This window comes from Rhinoderma darwinii, chromosome 8, assembly GCF_050947455.1.
Source record: "Rhinoderma darwinii isolate aRhiDar2 chromosome 8, aRhiDar2.hap1, whole genome shotgun sequence".
NCBI classification, from domain to species: domain Eukaryota; kingdom Metazoa; phylum Chordata; class Amphibia; order Anura; family Rhinodermatidae; genus Rhinoderma; species Rhinoderma darwinii.
The window spans coordinates 114,130,706-114,144,267 of NC_134694.1; the positions used below are offsets into that span (position 1 = coordinate 114,130,706).

At 44.6% G+C, this 13,562-nt stretch overlaps 1 protein-coding gene across 1 annotated transcript; it reads left to right on the forward strand.

The window, feature by feature from the left end:
• Positions 1-1,749: 1,749 nt before the first annotated feature.
• RNF5 (ring finger protein 5) lies at positions 1,750-13,262 on the forward strand. Its single transcript, XM_075836469.1, has 6 exons — positions 1,750-1,985; positions 3,700-3,718; positions 8,012-8,124; positions 8,833-8,893; positions 9,439-9,556; positions 11,331-13,262. Exons 1-6 carry the CDS (start codon positions 1,789-1,791, stop codon positions 11,423-11,425), a joined length of 603 nt encoding a protein of 200 aa, XP_075692584.1. The 5' UTR covers positions 1,750-1,788; the 3' UTR covers positions 11,426-13,262.
• The last annotated feature ends 300 nt before the right edge of the window (positions 13,263-13,562 follow it).

The window sequence follows — 13,562 nt, forward strand, 5'->3', positions numbered from 1 at the left end:
GAATGGTATAAATCCGCATGTAGAAATGATTTTTAGGCGCGGACACATTCGCCATGTACAGTTTTCGAGAACGTCAGTCCCATAATGACACTTTTGTAAAGTTGGAGTTTTGCAGCTTTCTTTCTGTAGAAGTCAGTGACCTTTTACTAGAAGAGAGGGGGCCCCACAGCAAAGATAAAAATGAACCGTTCACTGTGGTGACGGGTTTTTGCCGCCCAGGACAGACGGGCGTGGTGTTAATTCCCCCCTCCGCCCCCTTTACATGACCAATGGGCCACTTTTGCCCTTGTTTGCTAACAATGTAGTTTCTCTGGGAAGGGGAGTCCAGCACTGGTTCTCACCACCCAGTAGCAAAGGGGACGGGACCACCCGGTACTGGGCCCTCTCTTTCCAAGGGCCCTATAGTAGCTGTATGGGCTGCCTCTATAGTTTGTATGCCCCCTGGTCTGGGCTACCCAGCAGTCTGTTACAAGCTGTAGTAGCCCAGAAAGTGCCACTATGTACCAACATATGCTGGGAGTTGTAGTCTCTCAGCAGATGGACATTTTCAAATCTAACACGCTCGATCCTTTTCCCAAATATCTGCCGTTCGGACAATCATTATGAAATCTAATTTGGGGTGCTGCACTGTAGGGCATTTACTCCAGTCGTTTTTTAAGTAATTGCATTGAAAAAATAGTATTCGCCATTTATGTATCCTGACTGACACTTTTTCCGAAATTCTCATTAGCGGCAGGAAACAGAGGACGCGGCCTACAAGATTTGTTTGACTCCCATTTTCTTATAAGAACAGTCTGCTCTGAGTTTCGGCTCTAGCGGCAAATCAGGAGACCACTAGAACCGTCATTTAGAGGGGCGGGGCTTACAGCGTACTGTGCAGGAGCCCTTGAACATCAAGCCGGATCGGGGAAATACCGTATTCTTGGTCATGCAACTTGCATGACCAAGAAAAAGGGTAAGTTTAAAATTAATGTTGCTGTTGAGGTGCAGTTAGAACCGCATCGAAAAACAGCATCCGAAAACCGCACGTGGTTTTACACCGATTTGGTGAGTCTTTCGATGCGGTTGCTTATTTTACATCAACCACATTTTAAAAATGCATCAATGGCGGTAAAAATGCGTGCGTTTTTCAGATGCTGTTTTTCTATGCGGTTATATTCGCACCGCAACTGGAACGGGTGCATGGACCCTTAGGCTATGTTCACGGGGTGGAATTTTCAAGTGGAAAAATCCAATGAGGATGTGCAAGATTTGCATGTTCAAGACTATACAAAAATAGAGCAGTTTTGACACGATAACTTCAGTCGTGACGAAAACCGTGAAATAAAAGCAACTCATGTAAATGTACCCTAAACGATGCCTCATACAGCAGCTCTGTGGACCCAAATAGTTATGACTGGAAGAATGTAAAGAGGCAAAATGTTAAAATTCTTCAGGTTCCCAACTTCGTCAAAATGGTCTCAATCCTCAAAGAGTTAATATTAGGCTTTGTTTACAAACAAGATTTGTTCATTGTAACTTTTAATCTGTGTCCATAAAGTTATTCGAATAAAAAAAACATATTTCGTCACGTCTGTAAGCCATGTGATTATGTAATACACATAAACTGGGCGCGACTCGCTTTTGACAGACAGCTGTCCCGCCCACTTATTGCCGTTAGTTACTCCCTCCAACCAATCAGCGCTTTCTTTCAGAGCTTATACCCGATTGCATCAAACAACCGAGGCGGTGCAAAGCCTGTCCAATGAATGTTTGCGATGATGATGTGAAGTAATTTTGACCAATCAGATGTCAGGTTGGGTTATAGTCTTCTACAATCAGCTGCTCGACCTCTCCCGTTATGCTCCGCCTTTGCACCGGCTAGGTTCCGGTCTCTCGGTTGCCATGGCGGCGGCTGCTGGCAGCCCCGGTGTGGCCTATGAATGTAATATCTGCTTGGAGACTGCTCGGGAGCCGGTGGTCAGTGTGTGTGGACATTTATACTGGTGAGTGTCAGTCAGGTCACACTCGCCCTTACTGACAGGGATTATCGTGCTGTACGCGGTTCTCCAGCAATATCGTGTCTCCCCTGTAAATTATACAATGCTGGAATTAGGGGTCGCCCTTAAAGGAGAACTCCAGGAACCTAAATTCCTCTGCCCCGCCTCCATTAACCCCTCGTCAGCTGTGCAGTCTGACATCCCCTCCCTAGTGTCAGTCATGTGACCGTGTTATCCAATGGCTGCCACTATGGACGAAACTAAACCATTCGACAAACTTGAAAGTCCTTTAAGTGAAACTCCGCCGAGCAATCGCGACCAATGTAGTGGCAGTCATCCGGGACACGGGACCAAAGATGCGGGGCTTGGGGGCCCCGGAGGTCCGGTGCTAGTGACGCCTCTGCCCTACTCTATACATTCTATATATAACCCCCTATATATATATATATATATATATATATATATATATATATATATAACCCGCCTACTTTATCTATTCTATATATAACCCCCTACTCTGTGTTCTATATATATCCCCCTACTCTGTATATACTTATATATAACCCCCTACTCTGTGTTCTATATATATCCCACTACTCTGTATATACTTATATATAACCCCCTACTCTGTATATACTTATATATAACCCCCTACTCTGTACATATTTATATATAACCCCCTACTCTGTGTATATACTTATATATAACCCCCTACTCTGTGTATATACTTATATATAACCCCCTACTCTGTGTATATACTTATATATAACCCCCTACTCTGTGTATATACTTATATATAACCCCCTACTCTGTGTATATACTTATATATAACCCCCTACTCTGTGTATATACTTATATATAACCCCCTACTCTGTGTATATACTTATATATAACCCCCTACTCTGTATATACTTATATATAACCCCCTACTCTGTATATACTTCTATATAACCACCTACTCTATGTATATACTTGTATATAACCCCCTACTCTGTGTATATACTTATATATAACCCCCTACTCTGTGTATATTTATATATAACCCCCTACTCTGTATATATTTATATATAACCCCCTACTCTGTATATTCTATATATAACCCCCTACTCTGTATATTCTATATATAACCCCCTACTCTGTATATTCTATACATAACCCCCTACTCTGTATATTCTATATATAACCCCCTTCTCTGTATATTCTATATATAACCCCCTTCTCTGTATATTCTATATATAACCCCCTACTCTGTATATTCTATATATAACCCCCTTCTCTGTATATTCTATATATAACCCCCTTCTCTGTATATTCTATATATAACCCCCTTCTCTGTATATTCTATATATAACCCCCTTCTCTGTATATTCTATATATAACCCCCTACTCTGTATATTCTATACATAACCCCCTTCTCTGTATATTCTATATATAACCCCCTTCTCTGTATATTCTATATATAACCCCCTTCTCTGTATATTCTATATATAACCCCCTACTCTGTATATTCTATATATAACCCCCTTCTCTGTATATTCTATATATAACCCCCTTCTCTGTATATTCTATATATAACCATGAACAGTATTTTATTCCAGAGTTATCTGGGAGCTGATAGGTGCCGGATTATCAGATGTTCTGGATTATAGGACGCTCCTCACACAGATGTCTGGTAGAGATGTAGACGCCGTTACTGATCATGTTTGTTTTTCTTCTACAGCTGGCCTTGTCTCCATCAGGTAAGTGTCTTTATATCCATGTTTGTCATTACATCACACGTGTGTCTTTCGTATGTAGCGTGTATATAAGGGAATGATGTTCATTGACTGCGTTGTGCGTATTATTATTAGGATTTACTCTACAGGGCAGACACGGGGAATGTGCGGCCATCAGCAGAACATTCATGACATGACACCTTTATTAACAGTGTATGTAGAGGCTGCTGCCTGGAAACCATCAACAAGCTGCTGTTGACATACCTGTTATTTTGTCATGTGCTTTTGTGTAGTATTTTGAGATCTTTGTACTGTTCTTCTATGTTTGGGCCGTGGGTCGCACTAAAAAAACAAAGATGCCGCGGAGGACCCTGGTACAGGCCAAGCAGGAACATTGCCCAATTGAATTGGTAAGACTGAGATTCATGGGTATATTGCGCTGTCCTGAGTATCCAGCCAAGCCATAAGATCGGTCAGTTGCTGTCTTCCTGCTTGTTGATGGTTTCCAGAACAAACTGCAAAATCCAATACCAAAAAGGTAATGACCGGATTTTCCATGTGCCGACTATATCAGAGGTGGAAGTTCAGCAGCCGATCCGTACAAAGTACATAAAGTTACTGGAGACGCGCTGCCCAACAGGAAGGAGAAGTGGCATCCGCACTCCAGGGATATGGAGGAAAAGAATACATTTTATTACTAGAAGTCACTTTGTTTTATTAAGGTCATTTCTAATAATAATTTTAGCAGCGGCCGGACTTCATGCCAAGCGGGATCTACTCTGCCAACTCTGGTGTGTGCGTCGTGCCAAGGCAGCAGTGAAAGTGCAGAGACTCCTGATAATTCAGATAAATTCTCATTTCTGTGCACACACGACTTCTCGTCATTCATCCACTCAGGTCACTGTTATCAGCCTAACCTGGCTGATAACAGAGAGCGAATGGGTCACAGCTGATATTCTGTGTATCAATAAGGGTGTGAATGCAAATGGGTAGCGCCTTTATTTTTTAAGAGTTTTTTTTTTTCTGGGAAAAAACATGAGACCACAAAATACATGTTTTAATTACTTGAAGTAATTTCTCCATTCAGGCCCCGCTGATCCCTGCCGCCAGCTGTTTACTGCACACCGTGATGTGTCGTCAATGCTGACCCCCCCCCCCCCACACGGTGCTGGGTTGTCCATAGTGACGCCGCCGATGCGGTAATTAGCCGGAGGCGGGGATTAGCAGGTCACAGCGACTTATAAAATGGAGAAGAATCCCGTAAGGTAAGAATTGAGACCACGTTGTCAATGTATAAACGGAAAATCTCTTAAGGGGGTTTTACACTGGGCGATTATCCGGCAGACAAGCGTATGTAGAATGTGTAAACAAGGCAGCGATCAGCAGGTGATTGAGAAAACGCTCGTTCATCTGCCGATCGTATCGTTTTAAAAAAGTAAAATATGGTTGTCGGCAGCACATCCTGGTGTGTAAACTGAGACGCACTGTCGACATGATAATAATGTATGGGGATGAGCGATCGGAGTAACGACCTCTCGTCCCCATCCGTAGCTCCATGCGACAAGAGCAAACGAGCGCCGATCAATGATGTCTCACTGCATCGGCCAATTATCAGCCGGTGTAATAGGGCCTTTATTCTATGTACAGACTTGTAACCAATTACTTTTATTGCTCCAATACATATAAAATAACAAAAATGAAGCAACTTCACAAATAGCCTTGATTAAATATCTCCGACTGTTTTCTGTATGCAGCTTCTATGCAGACCTATGTGTCCCTATGGTAACAGACTACAAACAAACCCTGTGTAGTCTGGCCCGGCAGTCTTGTTTCCCTACAGACCGTAGACGTTCCCTTCTCTGATCAGCACTTCAGGAAGACGTTTTCAGTGGATGTTGTTGCTCCAACTAGTTCAACTTTGACAGCAATCTCTACTGATACTCAAAATATAAAGGGAAGACATGGTAGTCTAGTCATATCTATGTTTACAGCTTTTAGATGCAGTGTATTGTTCCCTGTTATCGGCCTTTTCATGCTGAGGAGACGCTGACTGTGTGGTTTGTCAATGAGATGAGCAAAAGGCACATGTTCAACCAATGGATGGGAGAAATTATAGAACGTAGTTTTACCCCGTTATTGGAGTTCCCATTCCAAAACCATGGAGGGGGTTTGTGGGAATTTTTGCCCAGTCATCCAGAAGATCATTTGTGAGGTCAGACACTGATGTTGGGGGAGGGGGCCTGGCTTGCAATCTCCGTTCCAGTTCATCCCAAAGGTGTTGGATGGGGTTGAGGTCAGGACTGTGTGCGGCCCGTCAAGTTCTTCCACACCAAAATCCCCCCCCCAACAAACCAGACAACCAAACAACCAGCCCACCAACATGTCTTTATAGACCTTGTGTAGTGGGGCGCGGTCATGTTGGAACAGAAAAGGGCCGAACCCCAAACTGTTCCCACAAGTTGGAAGCTACAGTTGTGTCAAATCTCTGTATTCTGTAACTGTAATATTACCCTTCACTGGAAATAAGGAACCAAACCATGAAATACAGCCCCAGTCCATTATCCCTCCTCTACCAAATATTACAGTAGGCACTACACCTTTCGGTAGGTAGCGTTCTCTTGGCATTCACCAAACCCCGATTCCTCCATCAGCCCGCCAGATAGTGAGACCGTAGTGATTCATCACTCCAGAGAACACGCTGCTCCACAGACCAGTGGCTGCTTTGCACCACTCCAGCAGCCGCTTGGCATTGTACATGGTCATCTCAGGCTTATGTGCAGCGACCATGGAAACCCATTTCATGAAGCTCTGGACTCACAGTTCTGGTGTTGATGTTAGTCAGTGTGGATCTCTGTAGTGACTGATACAACAATTTTTAGATGCCATGTTCTTCAGCACTTGGCAGCAGCGGTTTGTGAGTTTGCGTGGTCTACTGTTTTGAGCCTGAGCTGTTGTTACTCCTAAAGACTTTTGCAATAATAACACTTACAGGTGACTGGGGAAGATCTAGCAGATAATAATAAAACGTACAGGTGACCGGGGCAGATCTAGCAGATAATAATAACTTACGGGTGACCGGAGAAGATCTAGCAGATAATAACACTTACAGGTGACCAGGGCAGATCTTGCAGATAATAATAACTTACAGGTGACCGGGGAAGATCTAGCAGATAATAACACTTACAGGTAACCAGGGCAGATCTTGCAGATAATAATAACTTACAGGTGACTGGGGCAGATCTAGCAGATAATAACACTTACAGGTGACCGGGGCAGATCTAGCAGATAATAATAACTTACCGGTGACCGGGGCAGATCTAGCCGATAATAATAACTTGCAGGTGACCGGGGCAGAACAGAATTTCACAAACTCATTTGTTGCAAAAGGTGGCAGCCTATATCCGTGCCACGTGTAAAGTCAGTGAGCTCTTTAGTTTGACCTATGCCATTAGCAATGTTTGTCTATGGAGATTACACGGCTGTATGTTTAATTTTTTGCACCTGTTTGCAATGGGTGTGGCGGACACACCTGAACTCCATTTATAGGGTGTCCAAATACTTTTGGCCTTTTATAGAGTATTTTTAGGTTTTGAGAGCTCTGCATGATCAAGTTATCAAAATCAGCATTAAACTTAGGACCCCTCCCCCGTGAGTTACAGAATATTATGTGGCCTCCGCCTGGAGCTCAGCGTAACATTTCACAATCCCTCTCATGATGTCACCTGCAGCCATTAGTCACGAGACAGGAGACGTCACACAGACATGAAATAATATCGAAATCACATGAATTCTGGGTCATTATAGGAGCGGGTTTTATTCCGCAGCGTGTCAACTGTATTTGCATAAACGCTGCTTATTAGTTGCGGGATTTCCCCATTGAATTCAGTAGGGAGGGAAAACCTGCAATAAATGGAAGATGTCGGTCACATTGGATGAAACGTCACCCTAGGGCTGCAGAGCGTCATGTCAGGACGTCGGAGGGACGGGTCGCCGTGGTAAGTATCCATTTTTTTTTTTTTTTCTTGTACTTTTCCGCAGTGGTTATTTCGGCCAGAAAACTGTACCACAGTTTGGTGCGGCTTTCCAGGTCGTAATTCCCTGCGGCACACGTGGCGGATACAATGTGTACTTTTACGCAGCGTATCTGCCCTGTGTGAACATGGCCTAATAATGAGAAGGCCATGATCCAGTCCCGGTCTCCTGGACGACCATATAATATTCTTCTTGATTATATTTGGCTTTTTATGGCTGCGCTACAAGTTTCTTGATACAGCTGCTCGTTCTTTTTTGCGTACTCCTCATATTTGTTCTTTTCAGTGGTTGGAGACTCGTCCCGAGCGTCAGGAGTGTCCTGTGTGTAAGGCGAGGATCAGCTGCGAGAATGTGATCCCAATCTATGGCAGAGGGGACTCTAATCAGCAGGACCCCAGGTGAAGATTCATGAGGAGCCCGACTCTCTTTAGGGCCACAATATTTCACATTCTAAATCTATATAAAAAAGTAAAATAACTTTGAAAATTGCTTTGTTTTCCTGTTTTATTCTGATTTTGACTTATTTCATGTTTTCTCCATTCGTATACATTGCTGCTTTCAAAATTCTGCCGGTTGCCCTTGGTAACGGACAGTAGTTTAGCTCCACCCAGCTGTCAGACATGTGATCTAACAGCTCAGCCCCACAATGCACTTCTCTCTGGTAACAGGAAACCAATCTGAGTTTAAACTTAAATTTAAAAAACCTGTAAAGCAAGAAAATGGCAAAGTTACTCAATGTTTTCTGTGGATTGTAACTCTGGAGAGCTGTAAATTGTGCAGAAGTAGCCGTTTCCTTGAAATGTACCCCCGCCTGTAGGGGGCAGCATTACTGGCCTGTAAGGGTGTAGGTCACTTATGTTGCATACATTTCTGCGACTGAAAATCGTTTTTATTCACCTGATTGCAGCAATCCCGGCCCCTGCAGCAGAAACGACCACATCTAGATGAACGGAACCGATTTTCAGCCGTAGAAACTTCTGCAACTAAATCTGCCGCGTGTGAACTGACCCTAAACCTTACACAGACCCACATCAGAGAGGATCAGTAATAATATTCCGACCTTCACCGGCGTCATCTTTCATTTTCCCATTATTTTTTTTTTTCAGGTTGAAGACTCCGCCAAGACCTCCGGGACAGAGGCCAGAACCAGAGGACAGAGCAGGAGGGGTAGGTCGTTCACATGATGCGGAGCACTCGCCAAGTCCGCCACATCTAAACCTGCATGCGCTCTGATAGATGTGGCTGTCACGTGACCTCATGGGCTGCCATTTAGCTTAGACGTGCCCCGGGCACAGATTTGTATGATGGGTATAAACCATGTGAGTTTCTAGGTCGTATCTGCATGCGGATGAGCACGGCTTTAGCGCCAGAGTTTTGTGAAGTCTTACATGGGGTCATTCTCTATATAGAACAATTCAGGGAAATGTAAAATCACAAGGAAGTTCTTTACAGATCTGTAGTGTAATTGTACTGTCAACAGGTAGAGGGCGCTGCGGCGGCGACGATATGGACGTTACTTGCACCAGTGTTCGTTGTTTTTCTCGCTCTATAGCGGACGGCCCAGTAAAGCTCTTCCCTCCATTATGGAAATCGGGTTTATTCTTGGAGGGGTTAGGACGTTTCCCGTTTATTTCTTCGTAGGTTTTATATGGGGCTCTGTCGTTGCCTCTCGGATGTGAAGTTTATTAATTGCACATTTGTCCGTGTTGCAGGGAGTCCCGGGGTTCACAGATACCGGCTTCCATATGTCTTTCGGCATCGGAGCTTTCCCTTTTGGCTTTTTTACTACAGTCTTTAACACTAATGATTTCCAGTCAGCGCCTCGTGCAGGTAAGTTCTCCATCTGGAGGGATCGACTTCACCTCCGTAATCCCGGTAAATAACCTACAGGGCACTTACTATTCTGAGAAGACACGGAGGGGAAGCCACGCGTGGCCAAAACTACGCCCACATGCCATAGTGAATGGCCATATCATTGTGATTGTAACACCTGTAAAATCGTGCTGCCATTCACCACCACACGTGGACGCGTTTTGGGCCACTTGCGGCTGATGCTCCGTCTCTTCTAACCCGAACTTCTCCTTACGGTTCATTTACAGACCCTTAAATCCCACACACGACCATAATTGTGATCCGCAAATACTGATCCATTCATTTTTATGTCCCACGGACTTGTGTCTGAGCCGTAGAAATTACCCACACCGAGCTCCCATACTTTATAATGTGAGCACGGCCCACAAATGCGGGTGACAGTCCACGGCTGTCTGTGTCCGTTTTTTTCGTCAGAGTGCTATCCGTTTTTTTTAACTGATAGCACCCTGATACATTCATTTCAATGGCGCCATGCACACCTCTGTTGTTTTAACGGAACCGTGCGACCGTTCCGTCAAAAGTAGTGCAGGTCCTACTCCTGCTCGTTGTTGACGGAACAGTCTCGGCCTTTGCATTGATTTGGTCCGTGAAACAACGGGCTGCACACGGAAGCCACCCGTGTGCGGTCCGTGATTCACGGAACCGTCATTAGCGGCCGTTCAACGGCGCCCGGAAGTGCGCATGAGGCCTTAGACATCGGCCCCTTTATAGCACCGTCAAGGTCATAAGAAACTTTCTTCACCAGTGTGATGTGGCCACTTGGTGGCGCCGGTGTGTAATGTGACACATTGTGCATTTGTTTAGTTATACTTCTCATTGCTTATATAGCACTGACCTATACCACAGCGCTGTACGTCCGTGGCTGCATCCATAGATCGATCATATGTTAAAATCCAGTGTTAAGGAGAAATGGCGGAGCAGATACTTTCAGAACGATCGCATTTAATTAGTTCTGCCTTGACCATTAATGTGTATGCACTTTGATAATGCCATAAAATGGTTAATTTAATTCCGGCCTTAAAGAGTCTCTGTCACCACATTATAAGTGCCCTGTCTCCTATATAAGGAGATCGGCGCTGTAATGTAGGTGACAGTAATGCTTTTTATTTCGAAAAACGATCTATTTTAAACCACTTTATGAGCGATTTTTAACTTTATGCTAATGAGTTTCTTAATGACCAACTGGGCGTGTTTTTACTTTAGACCAAGTGGGCGTTGTACAGAGGAATGTATGACGCTGACCAATCAGTGACCAATCAGCGTCATACACTTCTCTCCATTCATTTACACTGCAGATAGCGATATAGCTATATCACTATGTGCAGCCACATAAACACACTATAACATTACTGCAGTGTCCGGACAGTGAATATACATTACCTCCAGCCAGGACGAGATGTGTATTCAGAATCCTGTCACTTCTGAATCTTTTCTGTGAGATTCCAGCAAGGCAAGTGTAATCTCGCGAGATTACGATGTAACCTGTCATTTCAAACTAGATTACGCTTGCCTTGCTGGAATCTCACAGAAAAGATTAAGACGTGTCAGAAAATGTAGAAATAATTTGTATATGATCCTGAAATGTGTCCTGGGTCAGGTTGGCTCTGGACTCCTATGTGGGGGCAGGGAAGTGTTTGTTGTGGTCACTTGGATAGGATTTTTGGGTGTGATCATTCACTGGTCGCCTTCAGACCCGCTTAGATTTATTCTCTTCTTTCTGTTCATCTTGTAGACACTGGACTCCCCCAGGGAAGGATGTTCGGACTGCCTGACTCTCTCTTCCTCATCATTGCTGCATTCTTTTTCCTCTGGCTGATCAGCGTGTGAGGCTGCAGTTCATGTCGCTCGCCAGCAGGGGGCCTTAGCCATGTATCACACTCCAGGCTCTGCCATATGAGCCGCTCTTCACTCCTCGACCCTCCAGACGGTTTTATACGTTTACCCCCCCCCCCCCCCCCCCCACCACACACTCCCCCAAATTTCATCCAATCATATCTTTTTCTATGGGCACTTGATGTATTTCCTCCCCGAGTCACATCTGTAACTGTTAAAACTTTATACATTTGTAAGTATTTGCACCCTGGTTTTTTGGGGAAATTTGTTTTTTTTTGATGCTGGATATATGAATACAATCTGTCAGATTCCGGGACATGTCGGCTCCTTGTACTGATACTGAATGTTTTCTCTCATCTTCTGTGAAATGTCTTAAATCTTCTGAGGTGGTTGCAGAATTTTCCACTGGACGATGACACAATGACAGCGCAGCGGCTCCGTGATGTATCGGGAGACGGTCCTATAATCTGGCATTAATGGTGACCGCTGGATTATCAAAAGTATAGAAAACGTAAAGGGGTCCTCCGGGCATTTCATATTGATGGACTTCACTTAGGATAGCTCATCAAGATCAGGTTGGTGGGGGTCAAACTTTTGGGACCCTCGACAATTAGTTTAATGATGGGGTCACTGTGTTCGTCGCCGCGGCCTCTTCACAGTTTACAGGCACGGCTCCGTATACTTCTGATGGGGCTGAGAAAAGGCTGTGGCAATGAATGCTGCGGCCTCATCAATCAGCTGATCGGTGGTGGTCCTGGGAGTCGGCCTCCCACCTAAGGACAGGCCATCAATATGAAATGCCCGGAGAACCCCTTTAACTCTAAGACCTTGTTCACACAGCAGAATTTTCACGCTGACTCCAGCGCAAGTAATAAGCCTCCCAATGTTTTCGATAGGAAAACTTTTATATGGGGTGTCATTTTTTCTGGGCGGAATTTTTAACGGACGTTTGACTTTTTGGTGTGGTTTCCTCGGCAAGCGTCGGGAAACCGCAGGCTGATACGTGCTAGTCCTACGTTCAGTAAGGCTATGTTCACACGCTAAAGAAAAAAATGGCGGTAAAATACGGAGCTGTGTTCAAGGGAAAGCAGCCTCTGATTTTCAGCCGTTTTTAAAACATCAAACGTTTTTGGAGCTGTTTTTTCTATTGACACAATGAAAAACGGCTCAAGAAGTGACATGCACTTCTTTTTACGGGGCGGTTTTTTAAATGCCGTCATTTCGGTCAAAATGCCCTGTATGAACGAAACGCCGTTTTTCCCATTGAAATCAATGGGCAGTTTGGAGGCGTTCAGCTTCCATTTTTAAGGTGTTTTTAAACGCTCCGAAAAACATCTGAAAACACAGCGTGTGAACACACCCGAACGCTGCCGCTTTTACTGCAAAACCAGGGCAGAGATCTGAGGGTCAGGCGCTGATTTCTGCCTCCGATTCTCTGCCATTTGCCGTGTGAACACAGCCGAAGGGTAGATAACATGTAGGAAGCTCCTTACTGGATGTCTCGGCTCAGCCGTCTCTCTAGTTTTGGGAAGTTCTTCTTCCAGTCCTTTGCCAGACTATTGAATGCCGGATTAGAGGAACTTTTACTATAGTATGTTTGTGTGTCCAGAGCGGCAGTCGCTTTCTTTACTCCACCGCAGGCCGGCTATATACTGACTTTTTGTAACTCCGCCCGGCCCCCTGTGGGATAGATTTCAAAATGGCCGTCAAGGGCAAATATAAATGCGGTATTCCTGATTGTATCATTCTCCGATCTGCCGTTCCGTAATGAATGTAACCTCGTGATGTCTGGGATCCAGTTTCTCAACCATAAAGATGTGTATAGAAGGTTCCTCTGGTTTATACGGCCCCCTAGAGGCCAACAGTGTAACTGGATTCTGCAAGTCTTAGCTGGATTCTGTGATCTAGAGATTGCTCCATGTGACCTCGGTCAGAGAAATGAATACTAACAATATTGTATCTGCAACCACTGTAGGAACTACAACTCCCAGCATGCACTGGCAGACCACAGTCCTGAGCCTTGGATGGTCACATCCAGCATGTGGACCACCCATCAGGCTGTATTACAGTTCTCTGTTAATTTTGGGAAAGTTTTGCCTTCTTTCCCATGACTGGATCTAATCCTGTTTTT

Coding starts and splice junctions, on each gene's coding strand:
- RNF5 (XM_075836469.1), top strand. CDS start 1,789: ATGTCAGGTTGGGTTATAGTCTTCTACAATCAGCTGCTCGACCTCTCC. Junction 8,125..8,832: donor TCTAATCAGCAGGACCCCAG/GTGAAGATTCAT, acceptor TTTTTTTTTCAG/GTTGAAGACTCCGCCAAGAC. Junction 8,894..9,438: donor CAGAGGACAGAGCAGGAGGG/GTAGGTCGTTCA, acceptor TCCGTGTTGCAG/GGAGTCCCGGGGTTCACAGA.